This window comes from Carcharodon carcharias, chromosome 6 (assembly GCF_017639515.1).
Source record: "Carcharodon carcharias isolate sCarCar2 chromosome 6, sCarCar2.pri, whole genome shotgun sequence".
Lineage (NCBI taxonomy): Eukaryota > Metazoa > Chordata > Chondrichthyes > Lamniformes > Lamnidae > Carcharodon > Carcharodon carcharias.
This window is the reverse complement of record NC_054472.1, coordinates 92,990,119-93,009,810: the sequence shown is the minus strand read 5'-3', so window position 1 is coordinate 93,009,810 and position 19,692 is coordinate 92,990,119. Positions and strand designations below refer to the sequence as shown.

Here is a 19,692-nt window from a genome sequence, read left to right as displayed (position 1 = left end):
GTTCGCTCTACTATCAGCCCTGTGCTCGCTGACCTATATTAGCTACTGGTCAGGCAATATCTTGATTTTAAGCCTCTCATCCTTGTTTTACAAATCCCTCCATGGCCTTGCCCCTTCCTATCTTTGTAATCTCTGCTAGCCCCACAACCCGCTGAGATATCTGCTCTCCTCTAATTCTGGTCTCTAGTGCATCCCCAATTTAAGTTGCTGCACCAATGATAGCTGTTCCTTCAGTTGCCTAGGCCCCAAGCTCTGGGATAGTCTCTCTATACCTCCCTGCCTCTCTATCACACTTTCCTCCTTAAACCCTACTTTTTTGACCAGGCTTTTGGTCATTTGACTTTCTCCTTATGTGGGTGGGTGTCATTTTTTGTTTTACAATGATCCTATGAAGCACCATAGGATGTTTCATTATATTAAAGGCACTATATAGATATAATTAACCTTTTTATATTTTCCATCTTTCATCCAACACTTACGTGAAAAGCAAAAAACAGGTGGCAGCCCAGTTAGAAATACTTTCAAAGCTGAGCTGTTTTATCAAATGTGTTTATAAGATTAAACCGTCCTTTCCGTGATCCACGTTTGCTTGACTCACTGTGTAAAGTACAGTATTATGCCCTCTCCATGCTCTTGATTTTATAGTGTAAAACAAAAACCTGAAAACATTTTCATACAGAGGATGTAGTGGCCCTACTGTTAATCCTGGTACTATTTCCATTTGCAATTGTATTTTTGTAACATTATGTTGTCTTTGTTTCTGCCCTCTAACTTTTGAACTTTACACTGGAACTGGTTCACCCACCACAGCCTGAAAAATAGTGGCAGTGGCTTTTCAGAATAAAGCTGCATGGAGAACAGTGAAATTTTATTGAATTAAGCTGTTCTTAAACCTGGATTTCAGTTTTTCCAGCTCATGGCAGTATGAATTATATTTCAGAGCTAATGTGATATTGCCGTTGCAAAATGAAGTTTTGTTGAAGTGCAAAACCTAAAAATACAGATATTTTTCTGTGCTGTTTTTACAGGAGCGGAACAGAAGCAAATAGTAACTGAAAGGACAGGCTGTACCAGAGTTACAACACTAATGACACGAACCTTGGAAATTTACTAGTATCTTCCAGGAACCATGGTTATTGGAACTTTACTGCTCAAGGCAACCTCTTTTGAACACTTGAACACGAGATTGGCTTTCCCTGTTGGTTCTCATTGCTGCATTTGCCCATATACTGTTATCTCACAAAACACATTTGAGCGCTATATGTCAAGCACTTTTTGCCTTCCTAAAGCTTTTTATCAATAACTGCTGTCTTTCTAAACTCAACCTCTTAGTTGAAATCCAGAAATTGAATGAATGTGAGAAACCAATTAATCTTTTTTTGGATTTGTTTAATACTAACAATTAACGAGTGTAGTTTGGTCAATGATCTGAGATTTCACAGTGCTTAGCTCTTCAACCTACTTTTTTGTGTTGTAGGATTTATTTTTAAGTTAATTTTAGCTCTATGGAAACCATTTGGATATCATGTAATTTTTAGTTCAAACTAATAAATCCAATATAATACCTGTGTGAAAACTATTGTAGTAAATAAAGCAAATAAATGGAATTAATATTTTGCCAAATGTGAAACAAACCAGAAGTTATGCAAGGTTCTTTCCCCAAATTATTCCTGGTTTAGAAATATAATTTTTAAAGATGTATGTGCAACCAATTGAATGCAATGCTTTTTTTTTTTCTTGTACTGCGTATTACATAGGTTTCAGAAAAGTGCATTTGTCTATGGAGGAGATGCTAGATGTTTGATACGAACATTGATGACACTGTCCTAAGTAAATGTACCTCGGTTTGATTTAACTTTTAGATTTCTGTAATGTCTTTTAAATACAACTTCCTAGCTTTGAATGTTTGCCTTTCTGGCAGATTACTATCATGGAAGTGGAAAATTTTCTCCTGTAGGTGATTCACTAGCTTAATAAATCCAATACTTGTTTAGCAGGTGTTATGGCATGAGTTAATTTACAATGTTTCACACTTTCATACTTCTGAAAACTACTTCACAGGAAATCAACCAATTTAGGAGACACTGAACCCATAGTCTCCTGTTTACGTAGACCACTATATTGAGTCTCTGACATTGCCTTAATTTATAATATGTATGTTCAGTAGGTACCATTAGCCTAATTAATAGAATAAAAATGGATTTTTTATAAGCACAGAACTTAAAATCACTGTTCGTAATTTGAACGCTATTTAAGTTATTTTAGCACACTATTTTTCAATGTATTTAAATTTGTTAGTATCCTAATGTGATCTGTGTGTTTGTAATGTCCAGGGTCAATTAAATCTATCACATTAAGTTAGAAGTGCATATTTAGAATTTGTGGTCCCCAAGTAGTTTAAACCGTATTGTGTACATGAAGTCTACATAATAAATGACTTCTTTTTGCTTTTTAATCCTGCATACATTTGAATTAAATGAGCTAGTATAAAGAAAATTTGACTGTAAGTTAGCATTGATATGTATAACTCCTATGCATTTATATCATGGAGTTCCCTGATTCAAATCTCAATTCTGATTTTGTTTCTTACAATTTAACTACCATACTGACATCAGGTGGTGCAGTACTGGCTAAAATAGTTATCTGTAAAGATAGAATGTTTAGTAAACCATTGGAGCTATTTATCGTCTTAAGGCAACAATGCTTTTTTATAAATTGCTTTTAATTTCCCTTGGATTTAGTAAATCTATTTGTTCCCTTGTTATCCAAATTAATAGACTGCCAGTGAATTGGGGAAAAAGTGTGATTTCCCGATTCCTTTCGTTAGTTTTTGAAACTATTTTATTAGATCAGTAGCTTTATTACCCCAAAAGCATTGCATGCACTTTTGTCTCTCACTCTGTTGCATGGAGTAATGCATCTTCTGCAGATCTCTATAAAGTAATTATCAGTACAGCTGTCTTTAAATGATTGACAGCAAAAGAATATCCAGCTGGGAGCTTTAACATTGCAGGTTTTTATTGATTTAAAAAACTGACTGTACTTTGGTATTTAACTTAAATGTTAATCTACTTCAACCCTATTTTTTAATTGTGGGTTTGTGACGGAGTGTTTTAAAATTTAAAATTGAGGTAGAATGTTTAAAAAAAAAGTACGTATGATTAAAGGAAATGAAGGTATTGCATGAATGCAAAAAATACATGATTTTGATTTAGAAAACAATACCATTTTTAATCTCTGACTTATTGTGTAAGTGTGTCAAATTTGGAGGCTTTTCAAAATCCCGATGAGAACCCTTATGCTAATATACTGCTGGTATAACTTTTGTTCAGTAAAAGTAATTTTGGAATGGCTTTATAAAACTGAACGTGTATTATTCAGGCCATTATCCAAGAAACAGAATATTGCAATCATAAATTTAAATTGCATACTATTTAGATGGTCTATTTCTGATATTTCTTATATGCAACTTGATTAAAAGCTGGCCTTGTGCTATCATACTACTTAAAAAAAATCAAATTGCTGTTTTCTGCTTGCTTTAATAAACCATAAGTTTACTTTATCCTCCCACTCACCATTGGTCACTTCCCAGTCTTTATCACAAATTTTGAATTGCTGTTTTATGTTTAATTAAAGATCAAAAGATCGAAGTGTCTTGCCTCATTAATTTATGGGTACTTGATGCTTTCACCTCTGCAGGAAAATCTGTCTTGTGCTGATTGGATTGTGTGAATTTTGTCATTGTAATTCATAGTTTTTGTATGCAGCATATCACATGTATATATGAAAAATTCATCTGAATATCTTAACATTGAAATAGACATGGAAAATTCAGAATTACCACAATTCTTGAGTTATGGCATATAGACAATTTTGTTCCATGTGTAGGTTACAGCATATTAATTTATAGAAGAAAATTATGATGTGGTGATATCCAAAGTTTTATGAGGATGCAAGTGGGCTGAATTTGCCGGTCCAAGACGAGATTTTGTCGCAAGACTTTTTTCCCCATCTATTATTTTCAAAATAATAATTGACCCATACAGAATGTGTTCATGTCTTCATACATTCTGCTGTTATGTATTTGCTCATCTCAACAACTTACTTTTATATAGCACCTTTTAACATAGTATAAATGTGCCAAGGTGCTTTGCAGGGATATTACTGAATAAGATTTGACATCTAATGCAATCAAAGCAGTTGAACAAAAGCTTGGTTAAAGAGGTAGCTTTAAAAGAGCACGTTGAGAGAAGGGCAGAGAGCAATAGACATTCCAGACTTTAGGACCTAGATGTCTGAAAGCATGCCCATCAATCATGGATTGAAAGAATGAGACCACCATTGGAGAAATGCAGAGTTCTCTGAAAGGGTTGTAGGGCTGGAGGAGATTATAGAATTGGAGAAGAGGAGGCCCTGGAGAGACTGGGAGCCTAGCATGGGAATTTTAACATTAAGGCATTGCTGGATCAGGAACTAGTGTAGGTCAGTGAGTAGAGTGGTGAAGGCTGAATGCTACTTGATACAAGTTAAGATACAGGCAACAGAGTTTTTGAGCTTATGTTTATAGAAGATGGGAGACTGACCAGCAGAGGCTGGAACCCCTCAGTCTGAACTAAATTTAAATTCAAGTCTTCCAAATGTAGCAATATTGAATGAGTATTGCTGAAAAAAGACACGTTGAAGTTTTTTGTCTTGCACTCATCAGGACAATTCGCAAGAATACCAAATGTAAAGGGAGCAACCATTTATACTCCATAAGATTGGATGGCAGGTGTACTCTGGTAGAGGTGTTTCCATGGAGAATGCACCAGTTAACTGCCAAGCTTTGTTTACATTCAAATCAAGCAGGTTGACTCTAGTCAAGGCATTGCCCTGGGTAATGAACCAGAGAATGGTTGTTGCCTATTTTAGTTGAAACAAGTGCAACGTGTACACATGTTCTTACTGCCTGCAAAGAACAGGGCATTGTGTATTAATAAATGGTTTTGAGAGGGAAATCGTGTTTAACAAACTTTTCGGAGTTCTTTGAAGAAGTGACATATGCTGTGAATAAAAGGAACCAGTGGATGTACTGTACTAGGTTTCCAGAAGGCATTTGGTAAGGTGCCATGTCAAAGGTTATTGTGGAAACTAAAAACTCATGGTATAAGGGGTAACATTGGCATGAGTAGAAGATTGATTAACTAACAGGAAACAGAAGATACAAGGGTCATTTTCTGGTGGACAAGATGTAATGAGTGTTGTGCCACAGGGATCAGTGTTGGGGCCTTAACGTTTTACAATGTATATAAATGACTTGGATGAAGGGACCTAAGGTATGGTTGCTAAATTTGCTGATGATACAAAGAAAGGTAGGAAAGTAAGTTGTGAAGAGAACATGAGGCTACAAAGGGATATAGATAGGTTAAGTGAGTGGGCAAAGATATGGCAAATGGAGTGTAATATGGGAAAAGGTGGAATTGTCCATTTTGGCAGGAAGAATAAAAAAATCATATCTAAATGGTGAGAGATTGAGGAGCTCTGAGATGCAAAGGGACCTGGATGTCCTGGTACATGAATTGCAAAAGGAAAATATGCAGGTACACCAAGTAATTAGGAAAGTTAATAGAATGTTATTGTTTATTGCGAGGGTAATTAATATAAAATAGGGAGGTTATGCTTCAATTATACAGGGCATTGGTAAGACCACATTTGGAGTACTATACAGTATTAGTCTCCTTATGTAAGGAAGGATGTAAATGCATTGGAAGCAGTTCAGAGAAGATTTACTAGACTAATACCTAGAATGGGAGGATTGTCTTTTGAGGAAAGGCTGGACAGGCTAGGCTTGTAGGGAGTTTAAGGGTCAGTGTTTAAAAATAAAGGATCACCCATTTTAAACAGATGAGAAAACAGAATCTTTGAATGTTTTTAAGGCAGAGGTAGTTTCTTGATAAGGGGGTGAAAAGGTTAGCGGGGGTATTTGGGAATGTGGAGTTGAAGTTAAAATCAGATCAACCATGACCTTATTGAATGGCAGTGCAGGCTTGAGGGGCCTCCCCTGCCCCTAATTTGTATGTAACTTCTGGCATGTGTAAGCACACCACACTGAACTCGACTGATCATCTTGAACTGGTTGTCAGCATAATTCTTAGCACACTCAGGAGTGTTTAGCAAATGTCCAATTGCGGAATCACATCTAATGTTGCACACGTCTGTTTTGCAAGTATGGGCTGGTTGGATATAGTTGGTACTTGCCTGTTTTAGGGCTGAGAGATTAGTTATGTTGAGAGATTGAAGAAGGGAGCATTTTTAAGAAGGCTGAGGAGATTTGGCAGAGGTATTTAAAATCATGAAGGATTTAGATTGCATAAAGAGAAAATGTTTCCATAGTTAAAGCGTCAGTAACCAGAGGGCACAGATTTAAGGTGATTGGCAAAAGAACTAGAGGTGACAGGAGAATCTCTTTACAGAGTGACTAGGATTTGGAATCCAATGGCTGATAAAGGTTTTGGATGTAGATTCAACAGTATCGTTAAAAGGGACAAAAACAATGCAGAGATATGGGGAAAGGGTTTTGGATTTGGAAAAAGCAAGAATAGACTCAATGAGCCGAATGGCCTATTCAGTCCTGGACTATTCTGTTTGTGCACTTTCTGCCTCTTGGTCCTAAAGAAGCTTCTGACAAATCTTAAATGAAAAATCAGAATAAAAATGAAAGGCTAAATGCTCACTAGTAGTTTGAGCAGTGTATTAAGGTTTATTGGTTACCAATATTTGCTTATAACAATTACAGACTACCAAAGATCTTTGTTCCATGTGGTTAAAAAGACAAGTTACAATATTTTGGCATTAGCTTTCACACATTCTTCACAATGTTCCGGAAGTACACCATATTTTAAAATTAGCAAGCCAGATGTGATTTGTGGATGCAGGTTCTCTGCATATTTTCTCACACTGGTCCTTAAAGTATCCATGTGAACTCTTGACCTTCAGACCACTTCCTGCACTCCAATATCAATCTTCAGCCAGACCAGTACTCATCCCAGTGACCATTCCTGTGCTGTTCTTCACTGAGTGCAGGTTAGCTATTAGGAACTCAACTATCAAAAGTAATGTTATAAACCCTTGCTCTTGTTATACTTTCATGCCATTTTGAATTACATACTTCAAATCGCCTTCCTCGACTACTTCCCCATCCTTAGCACTCCTTTCCCTTATCTTCCTTTCTTATCTCTCCAGTATTCCCTCATCTTGTTCCCCAGTGAACTCCTTTCTCTTTCTCACCCCAAGCTCTGGAATTTCTATGTCTTAACCTATATGTATATCCTTACTGGGCCTTTTGGTATGTGCCAGCAGCCCACTATCATCAGGTACCTAAGCTGCCTTATTCCTCTTACCTGGCATGTTCCTGAAATAAATTCTCTAACCACCATCACCTGTGTAGTGTCTCAAATCATGGTCGTCTTTCTCCTCTGTCTTGCAATCCAACCTATCCATTACTTAATCTTTGGGGAGTGTATCAACATACAGGACCTTTTTTAAAAAAAAACTCATTTCACCCTGATAACACTTACTGGGGCTGCTTCACATTTCAGCATGTTCCCTGCCCCAACTGTAGTAATGATCAGGCTGTCATTACAAATTCTAGATTTCTTGATCTTCCAATCCAATCCTGCTAATCTATTTCCTATATTGGAATACCTTGTACCTACTGGTAGTCTCATTTCTTCAAAATCCTTATTCCACTTAAAAGAAAACACAGGACTGATGTCTTGATGATAGGATTATGGTAAAAAGCTACCTGTCTAAAAAGCTTGAATTGCATTAGCTCATTTCATTGAGACCACGAAATACTCCTGTGCCTCAACCATGATTTAAAAAGATGATGAAACTTTGCACCCAATTTCTGGCAGTGTACTTTGAGAGAATGGTTAATCAGATTGTTCTGAAGTCTGTTATACTGCTATTAATTTCTCAGTTTTGTAGCAACAGTCACCTTTGACTTTTTATGAAAGCTGATACAGCCATCATGGTTATTGTTGCAGAAGAAGGGTTGTTAGTCATTCAACGATAGCTTCCATGTGATTCAGATTCGAGTGGTTTATTCAAAAATTTGTATGGATTGAATCAACGGTATTGTTCTTGTATAACTGTTTTATAACATTACATTTGAAGATGCAGAAAATTTGGATTTATTTTAAAGTGCCAGCCAGGACCAGCAGCTAGCATGCCAAAGCATGCACAGACAATCACAGCCTTACATGAAAGCTAAAAACTTGTACAAAGGGCTCAGCTGTAAATTTGCAATTAGGAAATGGGAGACACACGGGTGGAGACACTGGATGACTCGATCAAGAAATGAGGAAGGCCATTTAACACTGCCTGATAGCCTCGAACCACAGCCAGTCAGCCCCCATTTACCTTTTGTATCGAACAAACAGATTCTTTTGTCGAAGGGTCATGAGGACTCGAAACGTCAACTCTTTTCTTCTCCGCCGATGCTGCCAGACCTGCTGAGTTTTTCCAGGTAATTCTGTTTTTGAAACAGATTCTTTGCTATCTTCAGTAGGACAATGCTTGGTCTCTGCACTGCAATTACTGTACAAGAACACAATTATCAGCCCACCGGGGGTCATTTGTACTGTGGTCTTTGTCTAACTAATACCATTAAGTTGTAACTGATAGTAAAAGATATATAAACTGTGCTCATTTGAACCTCGGTGGAGAAGCGCCTGGATTGCCCAGCATTCGTTCCCCACGTGTGATAAAGGAACCACTTGAATATTGCATCTGGACTCCGATTGTTGAAATTTTGTACCAGAGTGTTCCTCGGACATTTCACATTCAATGAAAAGGAAGTGATACGACCTGGCTCATAGATCCAGGAATAATCAGACTCTAAACTCTGTCTGCAATGGCAAGGACTTTCAAGCATCTGTAGAATTCTTAACTTTCAAAAGATAAAAGCTCTATCTTTATATTACTTGGCTCCTTCAGGCTGCATGTACTGCTGCTCTCTAGTCATAAGTTATCCCATCATTCTAGCAGACAATGGGATGGTGGTAGCCTCATTCTCTGATCCCAGCTGGGAACAGTCTTGAATATACCTGAGAGACATAGACTATGCTATACATCTGTCAGAATGCTACTTGTGAGTGTAATTGCCCATGTTGGGTTTATGGGTCTCCAAGCAACCAGTTTTCTTATCTGTGTAAGGGTCACCTCCAACCTGGGTGGTGCAGCTAAAAGGAACTCTAGCTCGAAGCTCCCTTTGTTTTCAAGCACTAAGAACAAGACAATCCCACACCCATACTCCACATTGTTCTCTGGCTAAAATGCTACCTCAAATCTTGGCATATTTGACTAACATCACTAAATAACGATCTGGAAATTATCATATTGCTATTTGTGTGCAATTGCTCTGTGCAAATTGGCTGCTGTGTTTATTACAACATTGGGTGATGCTTCAAAAGTGTTTCATTTGGGAAGGCCTGTGTTTGTGCAAGGTGCTGCATAAATGGAAGTCTTTCTTAAATATTCTTAACACATAAGGCAAATCAGATTCAGTGAGCATTGACCAGTTGAATTAGGACTGTCATAAGCCATGGCCAGTTTAGACAAATTTAATTAAACATTCCATTTCATACTGCAGTTAAATCAGTTGGTAATTTTATTGTGCATGAACATGTCATCATTTTTAGAAGCAGTAGATTGGTATGGAATGGTACATACTTAAAAATCAGAAAGTTCAAATGATAGTAGAGTAGGAACAAGAGTAAATTTTGTGGTCCCATGGAAAAATCTCCAAGGAGGATCAGTTTGTTGCTTGCCAGGACTCGGGCTAGGAATTGCTCAAGGTCAGTGTAGAATTGCTCCTTGGTGTTCTCTGTTGCCTCAAGTGTAGGAGCATATGGCAGTGGCATGTTGATTCCTTGCTAGGGTGAGCCAGGTGGTTATGAGGTGCTCGCTTATCCCACTGGTGAAGTTGAAGTGGCAGCTAGGCTCATTTTTGATGGGGAAGCCCACCCCATTGAGACGTTGTGCGTCTTCTGGAAGGTCCTTCCTGTAAAAGGTGTACCCACCAGCATGTTTCACTTAAGGCAGCAATGTTCATGTCGAAGCATCAGAGTTCCTGAGCTATAATGGTGGTGCGGTGCTCAGGTTTGATACGTTGTGGTTGTCCATGAGGGTCCTGATGTTCAGGTTCCAGATTTCATTTTGACTAGTGGAAAATACCAGTGCATGATTTTCTTTAATGTGGGATGGTTGTTGCATGCCAACTATCACACAGTCTCAGCCGAGCAGGGCCTTGGTCCAATGGCAAGGGCATTCCAAGATGATTGGAGGTCAGGCTGTGCTGTGAGACATTAGCATGTTCTATACATGATCATACGCAGATGCATATGTAACCTGTGGCCAGGGACAGACTGAAGCTGAAAAAACAGTCAAATTAGTAGCCAGGCACAGGTTCAGTAGGAGTGGTGGGGTAAGGGTAATAAAATGGGCCGACATACTTTAAATGTCACGGAAGATCAGCAAGAGACAGACAGAATTTAGGTCTTAATGGTATAGCCCTTGTTGTAAAGAGGAGAAAATGTTACCTTGATGTCAAGAGGAATCCAGGAATTAGAAGCCAAGCTTGAAAGAGGATGTAGATCTAGGTTTTTCCCAGATGTTGAAGATCAGAAATGAAGAAAATAATAATAGCAGATTCTGGACAGAAGCAGGGTCCTTTTTTTCCAATGCAGAATCGTGGTCTAGATGTGTGGTGAAATCCAGGAATTTAAAGTCAGATTTGAGAGAAAATTCACAGCCAGGTCTTTTCCAGATCTTTAACAAAGCTCACAAGTTAGATCGGGAGATGGGCTTTGAACCATCAGGCAGGACTGTTTAAACTGACAGTTAATTTGAAGTTTGGGTTAAAATTCATGGGAGACCATAGTTTGTGACCAACCAAAATGGAGAAGGCTTGTTTAGGAAGACCTCGAACACATGGTTATAACTGTCTCAATTGTGGGTTATATGAAGGGTTAAGAATGTAGAGTTTTGGTCTCAGTATAAGGTGAATTGGTGGTTGTGTATTTTCGGTTTGATTTAGTATGCCTGTTTGTCTTTACAAATCATGCTTGAACTTTATGACCCAGTTGAGAGGCTTTTATAAGCAAGAAAGCCCGGAGGTTGCTAAGGAGAAAATTGCTGAGGGTGGAGCTATGCTCTGAAAGGAAAAGTGGTGGGTTTGGTTTTTATTAGGAAAAACTATGTGTCAGGGAAGCTAACCTGAAGGCTGCAGACATCCAGTCTGTTGTGTTTAACTAGAGAACTTGGTCCTAACCAATTCAAACTTCCTCTCTAAACATATAGAACCAAGGAGCTCTCTATAAAGAGAGAAGTCCAGCTACAGAATAGATGCAAAGGGAGTGTCTAGTATGGATCATCGCATGTGACCATCAGTGATGTCTATACTTGGACCAAGAAGTTGCGTTGTAGAAATATACCATAGACCAGAGCTACGACCTGTGCAGCCAGATCCAGAAAAAAGGAACTGCCTTCCAGACTGAGTATGATTAAAAGTCTATCAGTGTGAAAGCCACAGTAAAAAGGTTAAGCTGGGCTAAGTCTATTGGATTGAGTTTAAGATAGAAGCTCATATCATTTAGAATCATTATCTTATTTGCTCAATGTACCTATTTAATCATTGTGCCTGAATTTGTTTTGTTCAAGTTTGTACAGTAAAGATTCTTTTGGCATTCCAATTTAATCATGGTGTCCTACCACTTATTTCTTCACCGTTGGTTCTTCCATGTATTATATTCTTTAAATGATTATGGTCTATCAAGCCAGATCCTAACACGTGTCCAGATTGGCCAGCATTCTCATAACTGGGATCATAACAACAGAGGTTCTCAATTGGGAGTGTGCAGAGGCAAAGTGGAGACATCGAAGGGAGTGCACAAACCTCCAAACAACCCATCTACCCAACTCTTCAAGCACTACCTCCCCTCATGTGGTAGAGGCTGCAGATTGTGGACCTTTCAGCGATCTCGGAACCCATCAAACCAGAGTGGAAGCAAGTCATCCTTAATCCCAAGGGATTGCCTAAGAAGATGGAAAAATAATTTAACAAGGGAAGAGGATCATTAAAATTCTCTTTACATGGAGCTGTGTTAGGTAATGTAGAAGCATATGGATACAAGTGGGGAGAGAAAGGTATAAGAAGGTGTTAAAATATACGCATGTAATTCATATAAATCAGGAAAAGATTAATAGGTTGAGTCTCCTTTCTCCTGAAAAACAAGAGCTGAGAGGTAATCTAAGAGGTCTTTAAAATTATGAAAGCTTTTGATAGAGCATTTCTCCTTGTGGAGAGGAGCATAACTAGAGGCCATCAATATAAGATAGCCACCAAGAAATCCAACAAAGAATTCAAAAGAAACTTCTTTACCTGAAGAGTAAAAGTAAGGCTAAGAATGTGGAATTCATCACAGGGAGTGACTGAAGTGAATAATTATAGATGCATTTAAGAGAAAGTTAGACAAGCATTTGAGGGAGAAGGGAATAGATGGTTACAATGCTAGATTTAAGTGAAGAAAGATATGAGGATCAAATGGGATGGCCCGTTTCTGTGCTGTATGTTATGTAATCCTATGTAATTTTTTAAAACTGTGCAACTTGTACACTGAGCTCAGAACTGTAATGTGTTTGAAGCCTCAGACTAAACTCTCAATGTTATTGTCATAAGTACTGCTGTTGTATTTAATTATCATGTAATGAATCTACATCTAATATTCAATGTTGCAAGCCCCACTGATTTGGATAAATAAGTAAGAATACACTCGTTTACCTCTCTTGCAACACGCATGGTGGACAATGCTGTTGATTTCCAATTAAGATCTCTAAGATTTAGGATGTCTAATTAAGGCTGCAATACTGACCCCCAAATCAGTCTCAGGAATTTGTAATGTACATTCTGGTTTATTTTCCGAGGCTGACAAGATGGAGAATCATTCCAGAACCCCAGGGTCAGCTAATCACCATGTTGACTACCTTGCACGAGCTATGTGTGTGATCTTAATTTTTTTGTGCTCAGACTATCTTGCTAACCTTTTCCACCACAAAGGATTAATGAGCTGCATATTTTTCAGTGGATCAACCAGATCTTCTTTGACATGCAGATAAAGCATTTTTAACTTTTTTAAAAAAATGAAATTGTATCTAGGTCTCAAATGTGTCAGGAAGTCAATGGTGCTAACTTTCATCACTGGATGCAATTGTGTGTCAGCTATGGCTCAGTTGGTAGAACTCTTGCCTCTGAATTAGAAGAATGTAGATTTAAGATCCACCGCAGGCTTGAACATAAAAATTAAGGCTGCTACTCTACTGCAGTACTGAGGGAGTGCTGCAATGTCAACCATAGCACCTTTTGGATGAGACATTAAACTGAAGCCCTGTCTGCCCTTTCAGGTGGATGTAAAAGATGCCATGGCATTATTTTTGAAGAAGAGCAGGAGAGCTATCACTGATTCCTCATCAGTATTTATCCCTGAACTTCACAAAAACAATTTATCTGGTCATTATCACACACTGTTTGTGGGAGCTTTCTATATGTTGCCACGTTTCCTACATTACAACAGTTACCACACTTCAAAAAAGTACTTCAATGGCTGTAAAGTGCTTTGCGATATCAGGGAGTTGTGAAAGTTATCTAAATGCAAGTCTTTATCTTGAGTGGGCAAAGAATTGGCTAGAAAAGCATTGTGCTGATCTCATTTGTATAATTATAGTTGAAAGTGAAGATTTGAAATAGGCCTGAAATTTACCTATTTAAAATTGTTGAACTGCCTGTGGAGGTATGATAGGAGTTGACAACTCAGCAAAATAATGTTAATGAAGCCAGAGTCCCAATTTCAGGCTAGCATGTGAGGCACCTCCTTGGACCAAATACTTTTGGAGTATTTGGAGCCTCAATGGTAGGACCCTGGGAAGTACCGAGGATCAGAGGGACCTTGGTGTGCATGTCCACTGGTCACAAGGTAGCGGGACAGATAGATAAGGTGGTTAAGAAGGCATATGGGATACTTGCCTTTATTAGCCGAGGTATAGAATATAAGAGCAGGAAGGTTATGCTGGAACTGTATAAAATGCTGGTTAGGTCACAGCTAGAGTGTTGGGTGCAGTTCTGGAACCCGCATTATAGGAAGGATGTGATTGCACTTGAGAGAGAATGAAGAGATTTACCAGGATGTTGTTTGGGCTGGAGAGTTTTAGTAATGAGAAGAGATTGGATAGACTGGGATTATTTTTCCTGGAGCAGAGGAGATTGAGGGGGGACATGATTGAGGTGCATAAAATTATGATGGGCATAGATAGGGTAGACAGGAAGGAACTTTTCTCCTTGGTGGAAGGATCAAAAACCAGGGGGCATAGATTTAAGGTAAGGGGCAGGAGGTTTAGAAGGGATGAGAGGAAGAATTTTTTTCACCCAGAGGGTGGTAGGAATCTGGAACTCACTGCCTGAAACGGTGATAGAAGCAGAAACCCTCATAACATTTAAGAAATATTTGGATGTGCACTTGCGATGCCATGGCATACAAGGCTATGGGCCTAGTGCTGGAAAATGGGATTAGAATAGTTAGGTACTTGTTTGACTGGCGCAGACTCAATGGGCTAAAGAGCCTATTTCTGTACTGTAGACCTCTATGGCTCTATGACTCAAATCTGCCTCCACCCCCTTGCAGGCAAGAGTGATCTATGAGAACAAAGTAATGAGCTCAGAAAGGGCTGAAAATGCATTTCAATCTACTGGCAGTCCTTGCTGTGGCTGAAAGGTTTCCAAAGGATCAGGCAAAAGTGAAGGAAAAGAAAGAAATCATTGAACCAAGATTGATCCCCTGGCTTGATGGTAATGGTAGAGTGGGGGATATACCGTGCCATGAGGGTACAGATTGTGTTCAAGTACTCTGCTGCCACTGATGACCCACAGTGCCTCATGCTTGCCCAGTCTTGAGTTTCTCGATCTATTTGAAATCTATCCCATTTAGCATGGTGTTAGTACTACAATGGAGGGTATCCTCAATGTGAAGATGAAACTTCATCTCCACAACGACTGTGTGGTTGTCACTCCTACTGAGATGGTCATCTGTGGTAGTATGTTTTTCCCTGTTGTTGGTTCCCTTACCACCTGCCACAGAACCAGTCAAGCATATGTCCTTTAGAACTCGGCCAGCTCGGTCGGTAGAGGTGCTATCAAGCCAGTTTTGGTGATGGACCACCACCGAGAGGACACTCTGCACCCTTGCCACCCTCTGTACTTCCACCAAGTGACATTCAACATGGAGGTGCACTGATTCATCAGCTGAGGGAGGGTGGTACATGGTAATCAGCAGGACATTTCCTTGCCCATGTTTGACTTGATGCCATGAGACTTCATGGGGTTCAGATTCAATGTCCCAGGGCAACTCCGCCCTGACTGTATACCACTGTGCCACCACCTCTGCTGGGTCTGCCCTGTTGGTGGGATGGCGGTACCTGGGACATTATTTGTAATGTATGATTCCGTGAGAATGACTATGTCTGGTTAATGACTAGTCTGTGAGTCAGCTCTCCCAATTTTGGCATTAGCCCCCAAATGTTAGTAAGGAGGACTTTGCAGGGTCGACAGGGCTGAGATTGCCATTGTCAGTTCTGGTGACTAGGTCAATATTGGTTCATTCAGTTTCATTCCTTTTTTGAGACTGTGTGGAGGTTTTATACAACTGAGTGGCTTGCTAGGTCATTTCAGAGTGCATTTAAGAGTCAACCACATTTCTGTGGGTCTGGAGTCATATGTAGGCCAGATCAGGTAAGGACAGCAGATTTCCTTCTCTAAAGGGTATTAGTGAACCAGATGGGTTTTTAAAAACAAATTAACAATGGTTTCACGGTCATCATTAGACTTCGAACCTAAGCCCCCAGAGCATTACTCTGGGCCTCTAGATTTCTAGTCCTGCGACAGTGCCTCTACACCATCACATCCCCCGGGGTAAAGTGCATTGAAAGATGAACTTATTCGCAACTACATAATCATCAAGATCTGTGATGAAAAGCTGTCGGCTATTTTTACAGACTAAAGATGACCTGACTCTGGGTCAAGCAGTTTAATACGTCCGGCAGGCCGAAATCAGGTAGATAAATCTGGCTATAATCTGTCACGACACAAGAGTCTCTAGATAATTCTTAACTGGACAGGCCCAAAAGCAGCACCACTGACTCAAAATCCCACCGGAATGGGCGAAAGGGTGTGAAACCCCACAGCTGCTATTTTGAGATGCTTACGCAATGGTGCAAAGAAACAATACAGATGCCAGGATTGCCCAGCAGGGGGTGCAGAGTACATCCAGTGAGGGAAGAAGGGACATTTCAAGTGCTTCCATAAGTACAAGAACTTTAATAGAGGAAGAAAGCAGGAGAATATTTATGAAATGCACACCATCCAAGAAATTGGAAATAATGACAGACAAAACTAGAGTTTCTAGGGGAAATAAATGGTCTTTTCAGGACTATTGATCAGTCACAGTGCAAGTTAAAGGCTTTGACACCAACTTTAAAATTGACACTGGAGCTGGCATTAACATACTAGCTGATTATCTGAAATGGCTTCAGCCAATACCCCTTCATCCATCAGGTGTTAAATTGCAAGGTCCAGGAGGCAATAAAAGATCACATAATTACCACTTTTTGGTACAAGGAGCGACAGATTGTTGATTCTCTCTTGTTCACAATCAATGCATATCCTTATTGAGTGGAGATGTTGGCATACTACTGCATATTCTGGAAAAAAACAGATGATGACATTTTTAAAATTAGTTTACAAGATGTGGGCATTGCTGGCTAGACTAGCATTTATTTCCCATTCCTTACTGCCCTTGAGAAGGTGGTGGTGAGCAGCCTTCTTGAACTGCTGCATTTGGACAACTCAATGCCTTTCATTCAATGCTCGAGTTGGCAGCACCTGTTACCTGTGGTGAAAGAAAATTGACATCCACAATTCAGTCTCAACTCTCTTCCCACCAGAGCTGTCCTCCAACACAGAAGCTGGGACAGAATCTTCAGAGCTTCTCCAGCTGGAATCCTGTGCAGGAAATTTGTCTTCATATCATCTTAGAGATTCATTGTATTGTAGAAAATGGTGCAGTCTTACCTTTTTATCCTCCAAGATGCTTCCCTGCTCATGATGGAGCAGCCTCACACAGAGAAAAGGGTGGCAATGTTACCACTGTCACAGAAAGTGAACATCCTTTTGGAAATATCATCAGAAAATCATCTATGTTTCCTGCAGTGCCTACAGAATTTTGTCATTCTTCTTGTAGTTCATGTTCAGTAGAATCTTCAATTTTCGGTACCTTTATTGTCCTCAGTGCAGTAGTGAATGATATGGCTGTGAGAGTCTTTGGAGTTGAAAATTCTTCATCTTCTCACGTCTTTTCCCACTGTTGAGGGAGTAGAAGATTGCTGAGCAAGTCCTAATTTCTTCTCCTTTCGTTCAAGAATTCAGGTGTTGATGTTCTTCTCTTTTGGAGTCTTTCTTTGAAAAGGGCCCCAGTCCTGCAATATATACTCTGATTACCAGCAGTCCCGCAAAACTGGTGTCCCGTTTTGCTCTAGATGATGACCTGCAAAAAAAAAAGAGGAACACCCGCATGTCTGCAAGACATTTTCCCAGAGAGCCAGGAACACTGTGGGAGACTGAATCCCTCGCAACAGAGACTTAGTGGCAGAGCAGTGGGGAGGCAGGGGGAGGGGGCAAGAAGAGGAGGAGTAAGAATTGGGTAGCAATAAGAGGGACTTACAGAAATGCAATGTAAATACTTTAAAACACATAGGGCTGGATTTTGCCGTCAGCAAGCAGGGGGTGGGGCCCACTCACCGACGGCAAGATGATGCGGGATGACGTTGGGCAGAACTCCCGACGTCATCCCACCCCATTTAAATTTTCAGGAAGGCGGGCACAGCGAGATCAGCCATTGACAGAGTCATTTAAACAATTAAAGGATTTGCCCATCCAACCTTAGGGTTGGCGGGCAGGCCAGGAGCCCCGGCGGGGAATTGAAAAAACATGAAACCTCATCCACCGGCAGGATGAGGTTTCATGTAGGGTTTATTAAAGTTTCAGTGAAATTTATTAACATGTCCCATCTCGTGTGATATTGTCACATGAGGGGGACATGTTAAGGATTTTATTATTTTTCTATTTTTAAAGTTTATCCAGCTGTCAGCGATCTCCCTGAGGCAGCACTTAGCCTCAGGGAGATGTGCGGTCTTTTGTGCGCATGCGCGAAAGAGCGCACTCTCGCATTTAGGGAATTCCTCCCCCCCAACCCCCCACCGCCCGCATAGGAAGTGCATAGCTGGGCGGGCTTTAATTGGCCTGCCCACTTAAAATGGCAGCGGGGCCCACTTCTCCGGCGGGGATAGGCTCCCCACCCATTGGAGATTGGGTCGGGCCTGCCCGCCCGACCAGGCAGAAAATTTTGCCCATGGTTTAACATAGTTTTAGAGAAGTTGATAGATTACTTGAGAGGAGGTGTAGTATAATGGATTAATAGAATTGTTATGGTAATGAGTGATGTAGACCAAGATATAACAGTGATCTCAGCAGTCATGTGCTAGACACTCGAGAGAGATGGAATAGTCTGTACTCATGAGAGACATACCTCCCCTATAACCTAATGTTGATAAACCAGTTTGAAGTAACTGTCAGAGTAAGACCACAGTCTATCTAGATAAGATAGGCCATGCATACCAGAAGCCAGCAACCATGCTACTGGTATATGAAATACATAGCACTGTGTAGTTGAGAACTATGACTTTAGATCTTGTGAAACATTCACTCTAAAAATTACACTGTCTGTGGGAAATTAGAACTTTCTTGCTCAAGCTAAAAATGTATCTTTAACTTGAATTTACCTCTGCATTGCCGATTTGCTAATATTCCCTATGTCCCTGTGGCAGTTGAAATGTTTTTGTAGTATAATGGTTTCAGGGCTTTTGAGCTTTTTACAGCCACTGGTAGTGAAGCGTTCCTGCTCCTGGAACCATTACCTCTGGAGTCCCCCAAAGATCTGTGCGTTGCTCCTTTCTGTTTCTCATCTGCATGTCCCTTGGCAACTTTAAATGAAAACACATCATATTCCATATATTTGTGATGACATGTCACCACCTCAGTGCAACTTCTCTGGATTGCTCCACTGTCTCTAAATTATCAGACAGCTTATCCACCAGGCAAGCTGAAATTTCCTCCAACTAAAAATTGGGAAGATAGCTTTTGGCCACTCACAAATTCCATTCCCTACCTGTCAACTCCATCCCGCTGACTCAGTTACCAGGGTGAGCCACACTGTTCACAACCTTGGTGTTGTATTTGACTCTGAGATAAGCTTCTGGCCATGTTTTTGTGTCAACACACCCTTCCGTACCTCAGGTCATCTGCTGAAACCCTCAGACGTGCCTTTCTTACCTCTAGGCTTGACGTTCCAATGCTCTCCCAGCTAGCCTCTCATCTTCTACCATCCATAAACTTAAGCTTGTCCAAAACTCTACTGTCCATATCATAACTTTCATAAACTTCTCTTCACCTACCACCCCTGTGCTCGATGACTTACATTGCCTTCCAACCCAGCAACGCCTCAATTTTAAAATCTTCGTCCTTGGTTTCAAACCTCTCAATGGCCTCGC

General features: G+C 40.0%; 1 protein-coding gene across 3 annotated transcripts in view; it reads left to right on the top strand.

Annotated features, from left to right (window-relative positions):
* Positions 1-3,647, top strand: part of LOC121279136 (YTH domain-containing family protein 3-like) — a 40,547-nt gene extending 36,900 nt beyond the window's left edge. For all 3 annotated transcript variants that reach the window (XM_041190098.1, XM_041190100.1, XM_041190101.1), the window contains one exon: positions 1,029-3,647. In XM_041190098.1, coding sequence (XP_041046032.1) covers positions 1,029-1,049 — 21 coding nt within the window. In that variant the 3' untranslated portion in view covers positions 1,050-3,647. The remainder of the gene's footprint in view (positions 1-1,028) is intronic.
* Positions 3,648-19,692: the final 16,045 nt, after the last annotated feature.